The 13,925-nt window shown below is 43.0% G+C and overlaps 1 protein-coding gene across 1 annotated transcript in view; it reads right to left on the bottom strand.

Moving 5' to 3' along the window:
• The window catches only part of CR1 (complement C3b/C4b receptor 1 (Knops blood group)), a 52,496-nt gene continuing 38,571 nt past the window's right edge, over nucleotides 1–13,925 (bottom strand). The window contains exons 60-72 of the mRNA XM_088067301.1: nucleotides 13,451–13,529; nucleotides 11,411–11,756; nucleotides 10,432–10,623; nucleotides 10,123–10,219; nucleotides 9,439–9,524; nucleotides 8,889–9,095; nucleotides 8,184–8,366; nucleotides 7,453–7,653; nucleotides 6,766–6,957; nucleotides 5,891–5,917; nucleotides 5,153–5,219; nucleotides 3,593–3,690; nucleotides 1–1,836 (exon numbers count right to left, since the gene is read on the bottom strand). Coding sequence (XP_087923427.1) covers nucleotides 3,600–3,690; nucleotides 5,153–5,219; nucleotides 5,891–5,917; nucleotides 6,766–6,957; nucleotides 7,453–7,653; nucleotides 8,184–8,366; nucleotides 8,889–9,095; nucleotides 9,439–9,524; nucleotides 10,123–10,219; nucleotides 10,432–10,623; nucleotides 11,411–11,756; nucleotides 13,451–13,529 — 1,768 coding nt within the window. The 3' untranslated portion in view covers nucleotides 1–1,836; nucleotides 3,593–3,599. The remainder of the gene's footprint in view (nucleotides 1,837–3,592; nucleotides 3,691–5,152; nucleotides 5,220–5,890; nucleotides 5,918–6,765; nucleotides 6,958–7,452; nucleotides 7,654–8,183; nucleotides 8,367–8,888; nucleotides 9,096–9,438; nucleotides 9,525–10,122; nucleotides 10,220–10,431; nucleotides 10,624–11,410; nucleotides 11,757–13,450; nucleotides 13,530–13,925) is intronic.

The raw sequence follows: 13,925 nt of genomic DNA, 5'->3' as shown, positions 1-13,925 counted from the left end.
TTACTGCTAAATAATTTAACATTTTTATTTGGAGTATTACAAATCATCGCTAATCTTTACATCCAGAAAGAAGAGTAAAAAAGGCCGCTTTTTACAGTGATTTCACTTCCCAACAAAGTACATTCCAGTGTATTTCAGCACATTGCAGATGCCACACAAAGCAAGCTGAGCTCCTGACCACCAGCACACTCAGCCCCAGTCACACATCCCAGTGTTTGCAAACACCTCTCAGACTGAGATATCAGCCAGGCCACCAACAGCAAATCCTCCTGCAGAGCCAAAGCCCCTTTCTAACAACCACAGCCTATTATGAACTCTAACAATGAGACTGCTGGGATTGTCCCAAAAAGCCCTCAACAGTTCTGTGCCACTCCAACAATCTGTTGATGACAGGGAGAGCAGTGCCAAGCAGCCACAGACAAGCCAGAGCAGTCTGAATGCAGCCTCAGGCATCTGAAGTGAGGCTGTTTGGGTTTTCTGTGAAAATTAGAAGCTGCCTGAATGCTGATAGTGAGATTCATGAAGCTAAAGACCTGTTCTAGTTATGATTTAGGGTTTGCTGAGGAATTAGAAGTAGCAGTGGGTCTCTGCTAATGACAAACACCGTGGTGGGAGCTCCTGGAGTCAGAATCTGGACAAAAACATTTGATGAACAAACAGCAAAACAAGAGACCACCACATCTACCAGCACTCACACAGCTGAACTGGTCTGGTTCGCCTTTAACATGGAAAGTGAGCCACAGGGAAAAGCTCCTGCTTCCAAACAGGAAGCTAAATCCAGCTTTTCAGAGCTTGATTTAACATCCCAGTCTGCAGCAGAGGTTAGAAATGTGCAACATGTGACTTCAAGTAAAGAAAAGCAAGGAAGGTGGATCACACAGCACCTGTTTCTATCCTTGAAAGCAACAGAAGATCTCCAGAACTGACATCAAAACTCACTAAAATCAAGCACCCCAAGTAACTTCCACTGTGCTCATGGCAGGACACAGCCACCACTGAGCTCTCAGCAGTTCCTTTCATTCAGGACCTCCTGTCAACAGGCAGGGGATGCCTTTGCTACAGAATCCTTCAGCTTTCAGTTCCAACAAATCCACTGCAGTCTTTGGGGGATTATAGCAAAGAATCAGAAAAAAAAAAAAAAAATATATATATATATATATGGCTTTTTTCCTTCTTTAAAGCAAAGGAAAAGCTATAAAACTCTGATTTCAAGGCACACTTTAATTCATTATATACACAGCAACCAGCTTTGGCAGACAAAGAGGTAGAGTATATAATATCCTAATCATGATAAAAAGACATGGCCTACAAGGGCACCAGATCCTTCAGGGAAGGAGCAACAGCACATTTCAGAAAAACAACAGAACCATTTACACCACCTCAACTGCAAAAAGGGACGGGAAGGACAACCAGGCTTGAGGGAGCAGAGCTCTGCAGGAAAGGAGAATATTGGACATTTTCTGTAAGGCAAGGGGCAGCACTGAAGGCAGCAGGGCTGGGCAGTGAAATTGCAGCATTCCCACAGACTCTGGCATGCTGCAGCTATTGCCTTTCCCCAGCTCACAGAGGGACAACGAGGGCAAAGCAGGATCTGTCTGTGGTTATCTATAAGCGCACGCACTTTTTATCCTATCAAGCATCTCCTCCTCCAGTTCATCAGCAGGGCAAGACACAGCACAAGGAACTCATGGACAGCAACTCAGTGCAAGGGCAATCATCATTTTCCAGCTCTGACAGGGATATTCCACCACAAAGTCCCTCCCACCCCCCCCAAAAAAAGTCAGTCATGGGTTACACGTCTTATATTCGGCAGAACTGGGGGTGCTGTCACGTTTCCTACAAACAAAAAAACAAGTCAAATCAGAGGTTTTGCATTGCAAGAGGTTTCACATTTACACTGAAAGCACATCCTTAGTTTTATCATTAAAGCCACAAACTGGGTCGCTCCCCAGCCTCTCTTTACCAAGCAGCTGCTGGGCTGAGGAGATTTTAGCTTCATTCAGCCACTGAACTGTCAGGAATGACCCACGGAGCAGCAGAGCCTTTGATCCAAAGGGATCATTTCAAGTGATGACTGATATTACCAAAAAAACTAACACCAGAACAGCTACAGGATTCCTGTAGCACCCTGAAATTCATTTTAATTACAGTGTGTTGCTCAGGACACATTTTCTAACCAGAGATGAAATATTAGTTTGTGTGGATTTCCATTCTGCAGTCCACTAACAGCAACCTTACAATACTTAAACACACATGAATTAAAATTCACAATGACATTCTTATGTATGTCCTGTTTTGCTTTAACAAAAAACCCACCCCATACCAAACCTCAGTGCTATTACTCCAAGTCTCTAAGGAGTTCCACATTCCATAAGAAAACCTCCAGAATTACCAGTGGTTTGACACACCAGACCAGTAATTTCTTTTATCATGCATAAAGGTAAGACTGGAATGAAGAATTATGTTCTAGTCTATCTCCTGATTCCTTTTTTCCCTCCAAAACCAAGCAAAATTAACCCAGAAACCAGATCCTATCTGAATTAGAAACACTTTTCTTCCGAGTGAAGATGATATTCCTTAATCTATACATTATTTTGGAATAAACACCAAGATTAATCTTCATATAAAAACTCACCAAAAACACTGAAAATTCACTTTACAAGTCAATAAAATCAAGACTATGCACATGAAAAGACCTTTGCATGAAGCTGGGATAAGAGAACCCATCACCTCTTCAGAATGTGTGCAATAGAGAAAAGCAACAAAAAAAAAAGATGCTGGTTTAAAAGATACTTGTAGTTCCAGCTCTGCTGAGATAGCAACGAAAAAATAGTGGCAAGGAACAGTCAAACTGAGCTGTCCTGTCTGCAAAGTGTTCTGTTCAAACAAGCTTTGAAGAGCCAGGTTTTGGAAGAGCTCATTTGACCCCACACAAGTGCAGGAGGAACCTCAACACTCATCAGGCACCTCACCAGACTGAGCATTCGGTTAAAATACAGGAGAGGACATCAGCTGCACACAAGCAACTGTATTTTGATCCTTTTCAGGGTTAACAAACTCTGAATCTGAAAAAGAAATCGCCTTTTCACAAGAAGGTTTCAAAAGATGTTGTTAGGCCCTTCATTCTTCTCTTTAAGAAAGCAAAAATGCAGATGAATCTGTATTTGTGAGAGATGTGATCTGGTTTTCTCTGAAGGGATGCACAATTACCTTCAGAGTTTTAGTGCCCAGCTTTAAAGGTTTTTAGCTTCTAATAACAGGGAATTAAACTATTAATTAAGAAAAGTAACACAACACTGGGATGGGTGCTGAGTATTGTAGGCAATATGCTACTCGTTCTTCAAACACAACACCAAGAAATGTGATTTACAATCACTGGAACCTCTTACTGACACTGCTAAATGAAAGTTCTTTATATATTATACCCTGTTTTCCCAAAATTAATGAAAGGTTAGGATACTCTTTCCTACAGGAAGCCAAGGTTCCCAGCTAGATGGATTCCACACTCCTGAAATTCCAAGCAAGCCACAATAAAAAAAAAAAGACACTTAAGCTGCATTGCAAAATGTCCAAACAAAGTGGAAAATTATACCTTTTCTTTAATTCATTTGTGCAGTTCCTTCCATCTCAGCTGGGACATTAGCTTTTAAAATACAAGTTTCCTTGCAACTCTCATCAACTGTGTACGAGCTGAACAGCAGAGGGGGAGAAAGGGCCGATTGAATGTCCTGTCCAAGTGCAATTTAAACACACAACAAAGAGAGGCCAAGGAAAGATTTGCTGTCATTTTGGAGGCTACAAACCAGCGAGGAGCAGGGGCTGGAAGCACAACAGCTCACAAAGGCTCAGCTGCATCAGAACTCGGAATGCTAAACAGGGAGAGGGAGGCCTTAATAAGAGGAGGTTAGATCAGGGTTTTCAGACAAGAAACAGTCAGATGTTCACAGAGAGGAAGATGAAGGGAAGCACTGGGCACAATAAGGCTTTTCAAGCTGTCAGACATTCAGGAATGTCACAGTCATTAATTTTTGATGGTGCTGCTTTAGATCCCTCCTGCTTTCTACACCCTGAGAAGTCTCTCCACGGATGAAGGCAGCAAGTGCTGCCCTGAAGTGCCAGGAGCTCCTCTCTGCCCCATCCAGGCTGCAGAATATCCAAGTGCAAGATAAAAGCAGTGGCTCAAAAGCACCAAATTGCTCAGCAGCACACTCTGGCCTTGGGTTGATACTGCACTGCCTTTTAAAAGACATTAAGGCAAAACCTGACTGGATATAAACCACCTCCAGGGCTCTGCCAGCTCCTCTCTGTATACTTCATTACAAATACGAACCACAGGAATATACCCTCTGGTTTGCTTCATTTAAAGCATCCTTTCCTTTGTTTCATGCACTGCAGATAAATCCTAAAAGATTCTGGAAAAGGACAACGCTGTTTTGATGAGATGCTTACCCTGACATTCTGTGTGCACCACCTAAGCTGCTCTGGACTGGCAGTGTTTTGCATTTTACAAAAAATTTCTCTGACAAAAAGGGTTTTTTTTTTCCAGAAGATAAAATCAGATATCACAGCAAAAAGCAATGCACAAAGAGGAATTTAAATCTCCTGCCCCTCCGTGAAAAAACACATATAAACCCCAGTTGTTTTGAAGATAAAGTTTAAAACACCCTACATGTCTCATTAAAAACTGAACACTAATTGCTTGCCCACAAATCTAATATTTTACAGTTGATTTTGCAAATCTTTAGCACAGGGACACCAACACTGGGGCTGCAGGAGGAGAAAAACCTGAAAACCTTCTGGCAGCACAAGCCCACACAATCAAGACTCCCCCTGGCTTTAGGACATAAACTGACATGATTGAAACAGATGGACAAAAAAAAACCTTCCTTGGCAAGTGGACACTGCTTAAGAACGGGGTTTTTCCTCCCCTGAAATTAGTGCAAGTGTTAATTAGCAGCTTAGCTGAACAGCAGAACCAAAACCAAAGTTGAATTCAGCTTTAGCTTCCGTCAGCTGCTGGGAGGAGCTCACACAAAACCAGACATTTGAAAAAGAAAGGGCACAAGAAGCTCAAGAAACTTCAAACATCAGCACAGCTTTGGCTCAGTCGTTTGGAAATCTGCAGTGTTGATAAAAAGGAAGTTTTACTCACCCATTTTGTGAGAAGAATTTCTTGTAGATCCAGAAGGCAGCCAGGAGCGCCACAACTACCACAATCACTTCAGGAAGAATTAAAATAAATTTTAAAAAAAGCCTTAGAGTGATAAAGATCATCTCCAGCCCACAAAAAAACCATCAAAAAACTTTGCAGAAATAGCCTTGTTTTCACCTACAGGTCTATCCCACCTCCACTCCCCCCAAAAAAAACCCCACAGCCCAATTTATTTATGGAATGAGCCATGTAAATATTTAATTTACATTTAAATTGATTCTTTACTCAAAACTCTGCAAGACAGCTCAGCTCAGAAGCAGTGACCACCAAGATGACAAAACCTCACCAGCTCAGAAACACAAAAAACAGGAATGACAAGGCCCTGAGGCTACATTTGCCAAGTTTATACAAATCTGCATAACAAAAGCAAGGACAGAGGATGGACTGAACACTTCTGTTTGCTGGCAGAGTTATTTACTCACACCCCCAGTAATTTTAAAAAAAATTAAATTTAAATTTAATTTAAAGTAGTTTAAAAAAAGCCCTGAAATTTATCAAAGTGGCCAAGTTGCTGCAAACTGCCTCTGAAATGTGGCCTCATCACATCAGAAAATACACATTTCACACTAAATTAAACTGTAATAGCTAAGCAATCTTTTTTTGAATCATGCAGCATGGATTTTCACATAAAAAAATAATTTGTATTGTATTTTTTTTAAGGTTTTAGAAAATACTTACCACAGATGATGGCTATAATATATCCACCTAAAAACAGAAGGAATCAGTGTCACAAGAGGAACACAGGTGCTTCTTACTCAAACATTATTATAAAAAATATTCACAGACCTATTTCAAGGTACTTCTAGCAACACAATCCTTGAAGCAGACTAATTTAAATAATAAAACACATTTAACTTAGAATATTAATATTTTAATTAATATTTTAACAAGTATTTAAATATTATAATATTTTAACAAATATTTAAATATAAAATGGTGTTTCTGCCCAGTTTTTGAACTGAAGCTGTGAGATAAAAGATTAATTAAGAGCAAAGCATGATTGCCTTAAGTTTATATAGCAGTGATGGTAAAAAGTCTAGGGGTGGAAATTAGTGATTTTTGGTTTTCTTTTTGTCAATTCAGTAGTTTTATTGTTTTAAGTGAAGCTGTATATTGAATATAACTGATAATTTTTAGGTAGGTGTTCACAGGTTGAAGGGGTGGAATGTCCTTTATGCTACTGGTATCCCCAAAAGCCTGGTTTATGTTATATATTAAATTCTGCACTTTTAAGATTAGCTTTGAGAGCGAAGGAAGTTGAAACAGCTGGAGGCTGATGGGAGTTTTTCCTCCTGGCCAATAACAAAAACCCCTATTTTCCACATCAAAATAAAGAAGGAAGCTGCACTAAACTATTTCTCCTTAATACCAAAGGACTGAGAGCTAAGGAAGCTGAAACTGCTGGAAGCTGATGGGAGTTTTTCCTCCTGGCCAATAACAAAAACCTTATTTCCCACACCAAAATAAAGAAGGAAGCTGCACTAAACTACTTCTCCTGATTACCAAAAGGGTGTATTTCCATCCTGCTGGGAGTTTTTGCAGCCTGCACTTACTGAGCTGGCAGGTTGGCACTGCTGGCACCCACTGGTTGTCTCCGGTGTACTGAATCCGAGGCTCCCCCTGCAAGGTGTACCCCGTGTAACACTCGATGGTGATGAAATCCCCCACAGAATAGGAAGATTTTTGTCCAGCTGTCACCCTCCCATAATTTATGACTGGTGTGGAACCGGAGCCTTCAGACTCGCCTGGAAAAAAAAGGGGGGGGGAGGAAAAAAAAAAAAAAATCGTTAAAAAAAAAATCATTAAAAAAATAAAATTTCATTAAAAAATCGTTAAAAAATAATTTAAAAATCATTAAAAAAAAATCACAAAAAATCATTAAAAATCATAAATTATTAAAGAAAGAATCATTAAAGAATCATTAGGAATCATTTGAAATCATTGGGAATCATTGGGATCATTGGGATCATTGGGATCATTGGGATCCATTGGAAACCATTGGGAACCATTGGAAACCATTGGAAACCATTGGAAACCATTGGAAACCATTGGAAACCATTGGAAACCATTGGAAACCATTGGAAACCATTGGAAACCATTGGACATCATAAAAATAATAAAATAATCAAGAAATAATAAAAATCATAAAGAAATCATAAAGAAAATAATAAAAAAATGTATTACTACATCAGACATTTCAAACTTGCCAGTCTGCTCCTGATTTCAGCAATTTCACTCACAGGCACAGTGCTGTAAAGCACCCCAGGACCTCTGCTCTCCACAGGTCACTGTCACCTCTGCAGAGCCATCAGGGAAGGAGCAGCCAGCGTTGCAGCGGATCTGCACGGACTCTCCTTTGTCATACTCAGCCTTGACTGGAACCAGGAGCCCATTGGGGACCTCCGGGGCAGGACACACCTCTGCAGGAGCTGTCACAGGAACTTAGAACAAATTTAGTGAGAATGCAGTTTACTTCATAATTCAGTCACTCATTCCACAAATACAAGCTGCTTTCGTGTAAGAAAAATAGCTCAGCACATGTCAGAAGTTTAACTTTACCCCAACTTTAAATACAAATATTCCCTGCAGAAAATTTAAACATCACAAAAATGATCATAATCATCATGAAAATTAATAAATGTAGGTATTCATTAAGGTAACACAAGTCTATGATGCGGCAGCTCAGAAATCCATGATGGTTCATTATTCCTCCGAGCTCTAGAATCATTTCTAAAAAGTAGGAGCTGAAGAGCTGCCTAGAAAAAGACACACAAAGATTTCCACTACTCCAGGATACTACAGCTTTCCTCACTGTGCATACTCCTACTTCTCTGGATCAAATATTTTCTCCTGCATTCCACACCTTTCCTCCTGCCTTCACCCATGAAATCACTAGAACACCATGATGCTCTGTTTTAGCTAAAACACTTTCAACACAAAAGAGAAAAGAGAATCTTACAGAAAATCTTACTTTTCTCACAAGCTGGTTTTGGAGGAACCCAGGTGCTACTTTCTTCACAGGTAATTACCTCTGCTCCAACCATGAAATAGCCTTGTTCACACTCAAACACAACTGAGTCCTTGTAACTGTAGGAATTTCCAAATCCAGATTTTTTTCTCCCATTTTCAACTCTGGGGTCTTCACATTTGACCACTGAAAGAGGCCAAACACTTGTTAACGCCAGCATTTGTTAATAAATGAAAACAAAAGCCTGGAAACATTTGTTAACACAAACATTGCACCAAACACAACATCCTTTCCTTGCGTGCCAACTTCCACCACTTTTTTTGGAGAAGAACCTTTGTAAAAACAGTGATTCCTGCACTTCCACAGTGGCTGTGTTTTTAGGAAAAGGATTCTTCCTAATCCAACCCCCACATCCTTGCCCTTGACACAATTTTTCTGTGGGATTTGTGGTCTCCCAGCTCCTCCACTTTGGCCTTGTCACTTCAACCAACAAGACACTCACACAGTTATTTTTCAAGCTTTAACTTAAATTTTAGTCATATTCTGTGTCATAATTCCATCAATATCCACCACGCTGATGTGACCTCCACTGGAACTGTCCCAAACTTTGTCCCAGAGCTTTAGTTCCTTCTTTCCTAGAGGCAAACTCCATCCTGCTTCCAAAGAAAGGGACAGACACTGCAGTAAAGCACTAAAAACCTCAACAACCTCGACATTCTGGAGGTGGCCCACTCCAGACTCCGTTGGAGTGCTCATCAGATGTGCAGTGGATTGTGGCATTGCCAATGAGGGAGAAGGGATCGCTGCCCTTGGGAACATCCCGACACCTGTAGGTCACTGAGCTCTGGTACACGTAGCTGACCCTTTCCTCGTAGACCCCGTTGGCTATTTTGGGTGGTGGCTCACAAGGGATTTCTGTAAATAAAGCACAAAAATTGGTTTTGCTGGGTTAGCTGGTTCATCTCAAAGAGCAAGCCTTGATTTAAAGGTCATTTCGTTCAAAATCTGACACAGCTACCCGAAATCACACCACAGAGCCCCAATTTCAACACGAGGTTGATTTTAATATGAGACGATTACCACAAAAACTGACATTTTTCAGTGGTCATTCCTCAGGCACAAGCCAAGTAGTTAAGAAAAAAAAATCATTCCTGTTTTCCCATCATTTTTCATACTGGAAAGCTGGTGGCAGAGCTGTTTGTAAATTAATTACCACCCCCCCTGAACAGGAAATCAGACCCAGCAGTAATTTACTTACTTTCACAGGAAGGCAAAGCTGCACTCCAGCCAACACCCTCATCCTTGATATCACAGGAAATCTCTTCACTACCCTGTAATCTGTATCTGAACAGGTAAAAATTTTCAAGAAGTGAAACTTAAATTTCTCATTTCTCCAACAAGCACCAAAAAACTGGTTCTTGTAATTAATTCTGTTCTGTCCTTATGGGGACATAACACACCAAGGTTTTGTTGCAATGAGAACAGAATCTTGTTTATTTTGCTGACAGACCCACTTTGAAAGCAAAACAGAAACAAAAGAGACATCCCTAAGGAACTGTGGAAGTCTCACCATTTTCAGAAATACCCTCTAATATTAAAGTCCTAAAATTACCAATACTCAAGGAGAAAAAAATCCTACTTAGTGTTTTTGACTTAATTATTCAATAATGAAAGTTGATTAATATACATTTACTCCCTCTGCCACAGGAGCATTAAAAGAAGTCACTGGAGGTAGCACTCAAGTTCTGCAAAATCTCACTAGAAAGCTTAGGGTTGATGCAAAGAATAATTAAACCAGGGAATCAAATTAAATTTATCTGTAATTTCATTTGTCACAGGTAGAATTCGGATTTCAGGTCAGAACTAGAGCAGAAAATTTGGGTTTGGTTCAAATCTGGTGTAAACATAAAAAAGGATTCATTAACTTTACCAAAACACTTACCCTTCTTTACAAGAAAATGTCAATTTTGAACCAAATGTAAGATCTGTTGCATCAAAATAACCATTTTCCAAGTCTCCTGGGTATGGACATTTTCTCTCTGGGGGAAGGAAAAAAAAAAAAGATAAAGAAAAATCTACATTTTTGTAGTTACATACAAAGACAAAATCTTCACCACTTATTGCTCTTACCCACACCAGCGTTTTCCAAGCTTTGTTTAAAATACAGCAAAACCCCAATTCCCACTTGCAAACCAAGTGAAAATGTTAAATATCAGTGGGGAAAAAGAGGAGGGGGGAACAAAAAAATTACCTGTACAGAACACGCCCTTGGGTGACCACTGCAAGTCATCACCACACGTCCAGGTGAGTGACATCCCCGTGACCCTGATGTATCCTGGGCGGCAGATAAAGGAGATTTGGCTTCCAACTGGAAAATCCTGCATTTCCATGGAGCTCTGGCTAAGCTCTGCGTACTGCAGCCGATCTGGCCTGGGACACGAGCCTGGGAGAGGGAAGGAAAAAGCAACACAGCACCTTAGCAACAAGGAGAGAAACGCACCGAGGTGTAGAACAGGAGAATGAAGCATTCAAGAGCATTTAAATATGTATTTAAGTCGTTTCCAAATTTTTAGTTTAGGTTTTAAGTGCATGCAGCGTCCAGCTCCACACGTGTGTAGGGCATTGTTTCCTCGAGCTCTTTAGTCATTCTACCCAGACAATGCACTTCCTTCCAGACCCTAGATTTTGTTTGTTTGCCTCTTTCTGTAGTTAAACACACGACTTAACTCACCGTACACCCATCCCGTTTCCTGCCTGCAAAACAAACCAGCCAGCCCCTCTCACAGAGCTCATTGTCCGTAAGGGAAAAAGAAAGCGGAGCTTAAAATCAGCTCCAAGGCCGGGCTGGACAGAGGTTTCAGCACAGGTGTCCCTGCCCAGGGCAGGGGTGGGACGGGACGGGCCCGGAGCTCCGCCCCAGCCCAAGAGCCCCGCGGTTCTGCGATCCAAACCCGGCGCCACCGCCCAAACCCCCGTGCTTCCACCACCGCCCTACAGCCATTTCCTTCCTGCCTCCCCTCGCCCCCCCGGCAGGCCCCGAGGTCACCTCAGGGACCGGAGCGGGGAGCAGGGCACGATCCCCATAGACCCCCATGATCCCCATCCCTCCTCCCGGCTGCTCCCGGCCGCGGCCCCTCAGGGGGCTCCGCGCCGCGCCCGCCGCTCCGAGCGCCCCTTCCCCAGCGGCACCGCCCGCCCGCGACAGCAAAGAGCGAGCGGCCCCTGCTCACCCTCAGCCCGGGCTCCGCCGAGCTGCCACAGCAGCAGCGCGAGCAGCAGCGCGGGCAGCAGCACCGGCAGCGGCAGCGGCACCGGGAGCTGCCCCATCCCGCAGCGGGACCGCGGCTGCGCCCGCTCCGCTCCCTCCCGGCGGCGGCGGAGACGCAGCGCGGGGCCGGGTGCGCATGCGCGGGGCCGCCCACACGGCCCGCCCTCAGCGCGGCGCCGCCATGGCCGCGGCTCCCTCAGGGGCTCCCTCAGGGCCTTCTTCAGCCGCGGCTCCCTCAGGGGCTCCCTCAGCGCCTCCTTCAGCCGCGGCTCCTTCAGGGCTCCCTCAGCCGCGGATCCCGGGGGACGCTACTGGGACACCCGGCCCGGTGGTCACCGGGACTCGCCGCTGCTGCCCGGCCGCGCTCCCCGCTACGCTGTAACAGCGTTCAGGCGGTTTCCAGGCAGGGCTGGTGTAATGAGTTTATTTCAATACTAATGACGCAATCCCAGCTCAGCGCATGCCCGGGGAAGGCTCTGTTTGACACCAAGGTGTGGTTTTTATTAGCGTAATAATCACTGTTCGGCTGAAAAGTGCACAGGCCGTGAGTATTTTGCCAAATGCATACAGAAGCACCGTGATTTACTTCATCATTAAAGGTAGTTCTTTTGGAGATGCACTTGCTCCACTCTTTGGATTTCATGGATTAGGATTGAAAGTACACAAAGATTTTCCACCACAGAGCGCCCTGATTTAAAGTAATCTTGGAATATGTGGACATATTCCACATTTTACGCCACCCTCAGCGCATTACAGCCCTGGGTGCAAGGAGATCGAACCCTTCGATAAAATAGAAATAGAACAGCCAAAAAAAATTATTAAAAACCAAAACAAAACAGAAAAGACTTAAAGATCTAAAAGAAGACACAGAGTTGTCATCATCAGCTTTTATTAGGTTAAGCATTGCCAGAGGAACGCTGCACATAAGCATTGCTGGAAGGAAATAAAGATGTAAATACAGCTGTAATTAAGACATTAATTAATTAACACCTTGCCCAGGTGTGTTTTGGTGGGTGCAGGGAGACAGGGAATGGGGGTTATGTTTCTCTCTACCAAAGCTCAGGTTTATCTTCTTGGTTATCCAGTTTTTTGGGGATAAAGGAAATATTCTTCATCAGGAGCAGCGCACAGAATTCCCTCCGAGGCAGCACCTGCACTGTGCAGTCTGAGCCTCGTTAAATCCTTACAGTAACTACTGAGAGCAGAAAAGCATTCAAGATTTACAGTAAAATGTCCTGTTTTGGGCACAGAATTCCAGTCTCCATGTAAGCAGCGTTTCCTCCGAGCCTGGTGCCTGGTTAGCAGCAGCACGGATGCCCAGCCTAGGGGAGATGATATCCTGCTGTTGAAATTAGAGCTTTCCTGTTTTTCTACTGATTTCTAGAGATTCCATCACCACCCGGAGAGGGAGGAGGGAATTTCTGGGAAATGCTTTGTTTCAAAGAAATCACCCAACTGATATTGTTTGCGTGTCCCACTTTGTAGGTTGAAGTGCTGCTAACAGTGAAAATTCACTGTTGGCTGCAATAGACCCAGAAAGCAGATTCACTTGTAAGTAAAAATACCATTGTAGCAAGTGTGAAAGCAATAAAAACCCCCAGAAACCAAGTTCAGCGTCCTTTTCTGAGTCTACTGCGGCTGAGACAGTTTTTCAGTTTTTTCATAATCTGTACAAGTTAAAAGCAGCTTTAAGTCAGAAGCAAGGACTGGTCTGGATGTCTGACATCCAGATTGTGGATGAAGGAAAGACACGCTTTGAGGGCGGTGTCAGAAAGAAAAATAGGATGCTTTAAAAGCCCAATATATTTAAAACATTTTCCATTCAGGAAAAGAAAATATACTATCAGAAGATGAGAGAGAAAGAGGTTTCTACTTGAATGATGCTATTAGGAAAGTATTTATTCAAGGAGACAATGCAGTCAGCAGTATAAACAAGTGACAGTATCGCTATTGCAGCTGCAGCAGGTGTTTTGTGCTGAGGAGTGTAAATCCTTACCTCCTATGGCAGACACAAGTCTTTGTGCTCAGTTGCTGGGTTCAGGGGGGTTCTGTAATTGTAGTTCTCATAGGTACGATAATAGCTACATGGAAAAGAGGGAAACAATGAATTGCCTCGTAAAAGAACACCGGGTTTGGTTTCCTTTAAGAAAGAGAGGCCTGAAATAAAATGACACAACCACTCCATGGATTCCAGGCTGTATCACTGACACAACCACTCCATGGATTCCAGGCTGTATCACTGACACAACCACTCCATGGATTCCAGGCTGTATCACTGACACAACCACTCCATGGATTCCAGGCTGTATCACTGACACAACCACTCCATGGATTCCAGGCTGTATCACTGACACAACCACTCCATGGATTCCAGGCTGTATCACTGACACAACCACTCCATGGATTCCAGGCTGTATCGCTGACACAACCACTCCATGGATTCCAGGCTGTATCACTGACACAACCATTCCATGGAT

The sequence above is a fragment of the Pseudopodoces humilis genome, chromosome 26, assembly GCF_049639895.1.
Source record: "Pseudopodoces humilis isolate 2021_Gansu_Grassland_sample_001 chromosome 26, ASM4963989v1, whole genome shotgun sequence".
Taxonomy (NCBI): domain Eukaryota; kingdom Metazoa; phylum Chordata; class Aves; order Passeriformes; family Paridae; genus Pseudopodoces; species Pseudopodoces humilis.
This window is presented reverse-complemented; position numbering and strand designations above follow the sequence as displayed.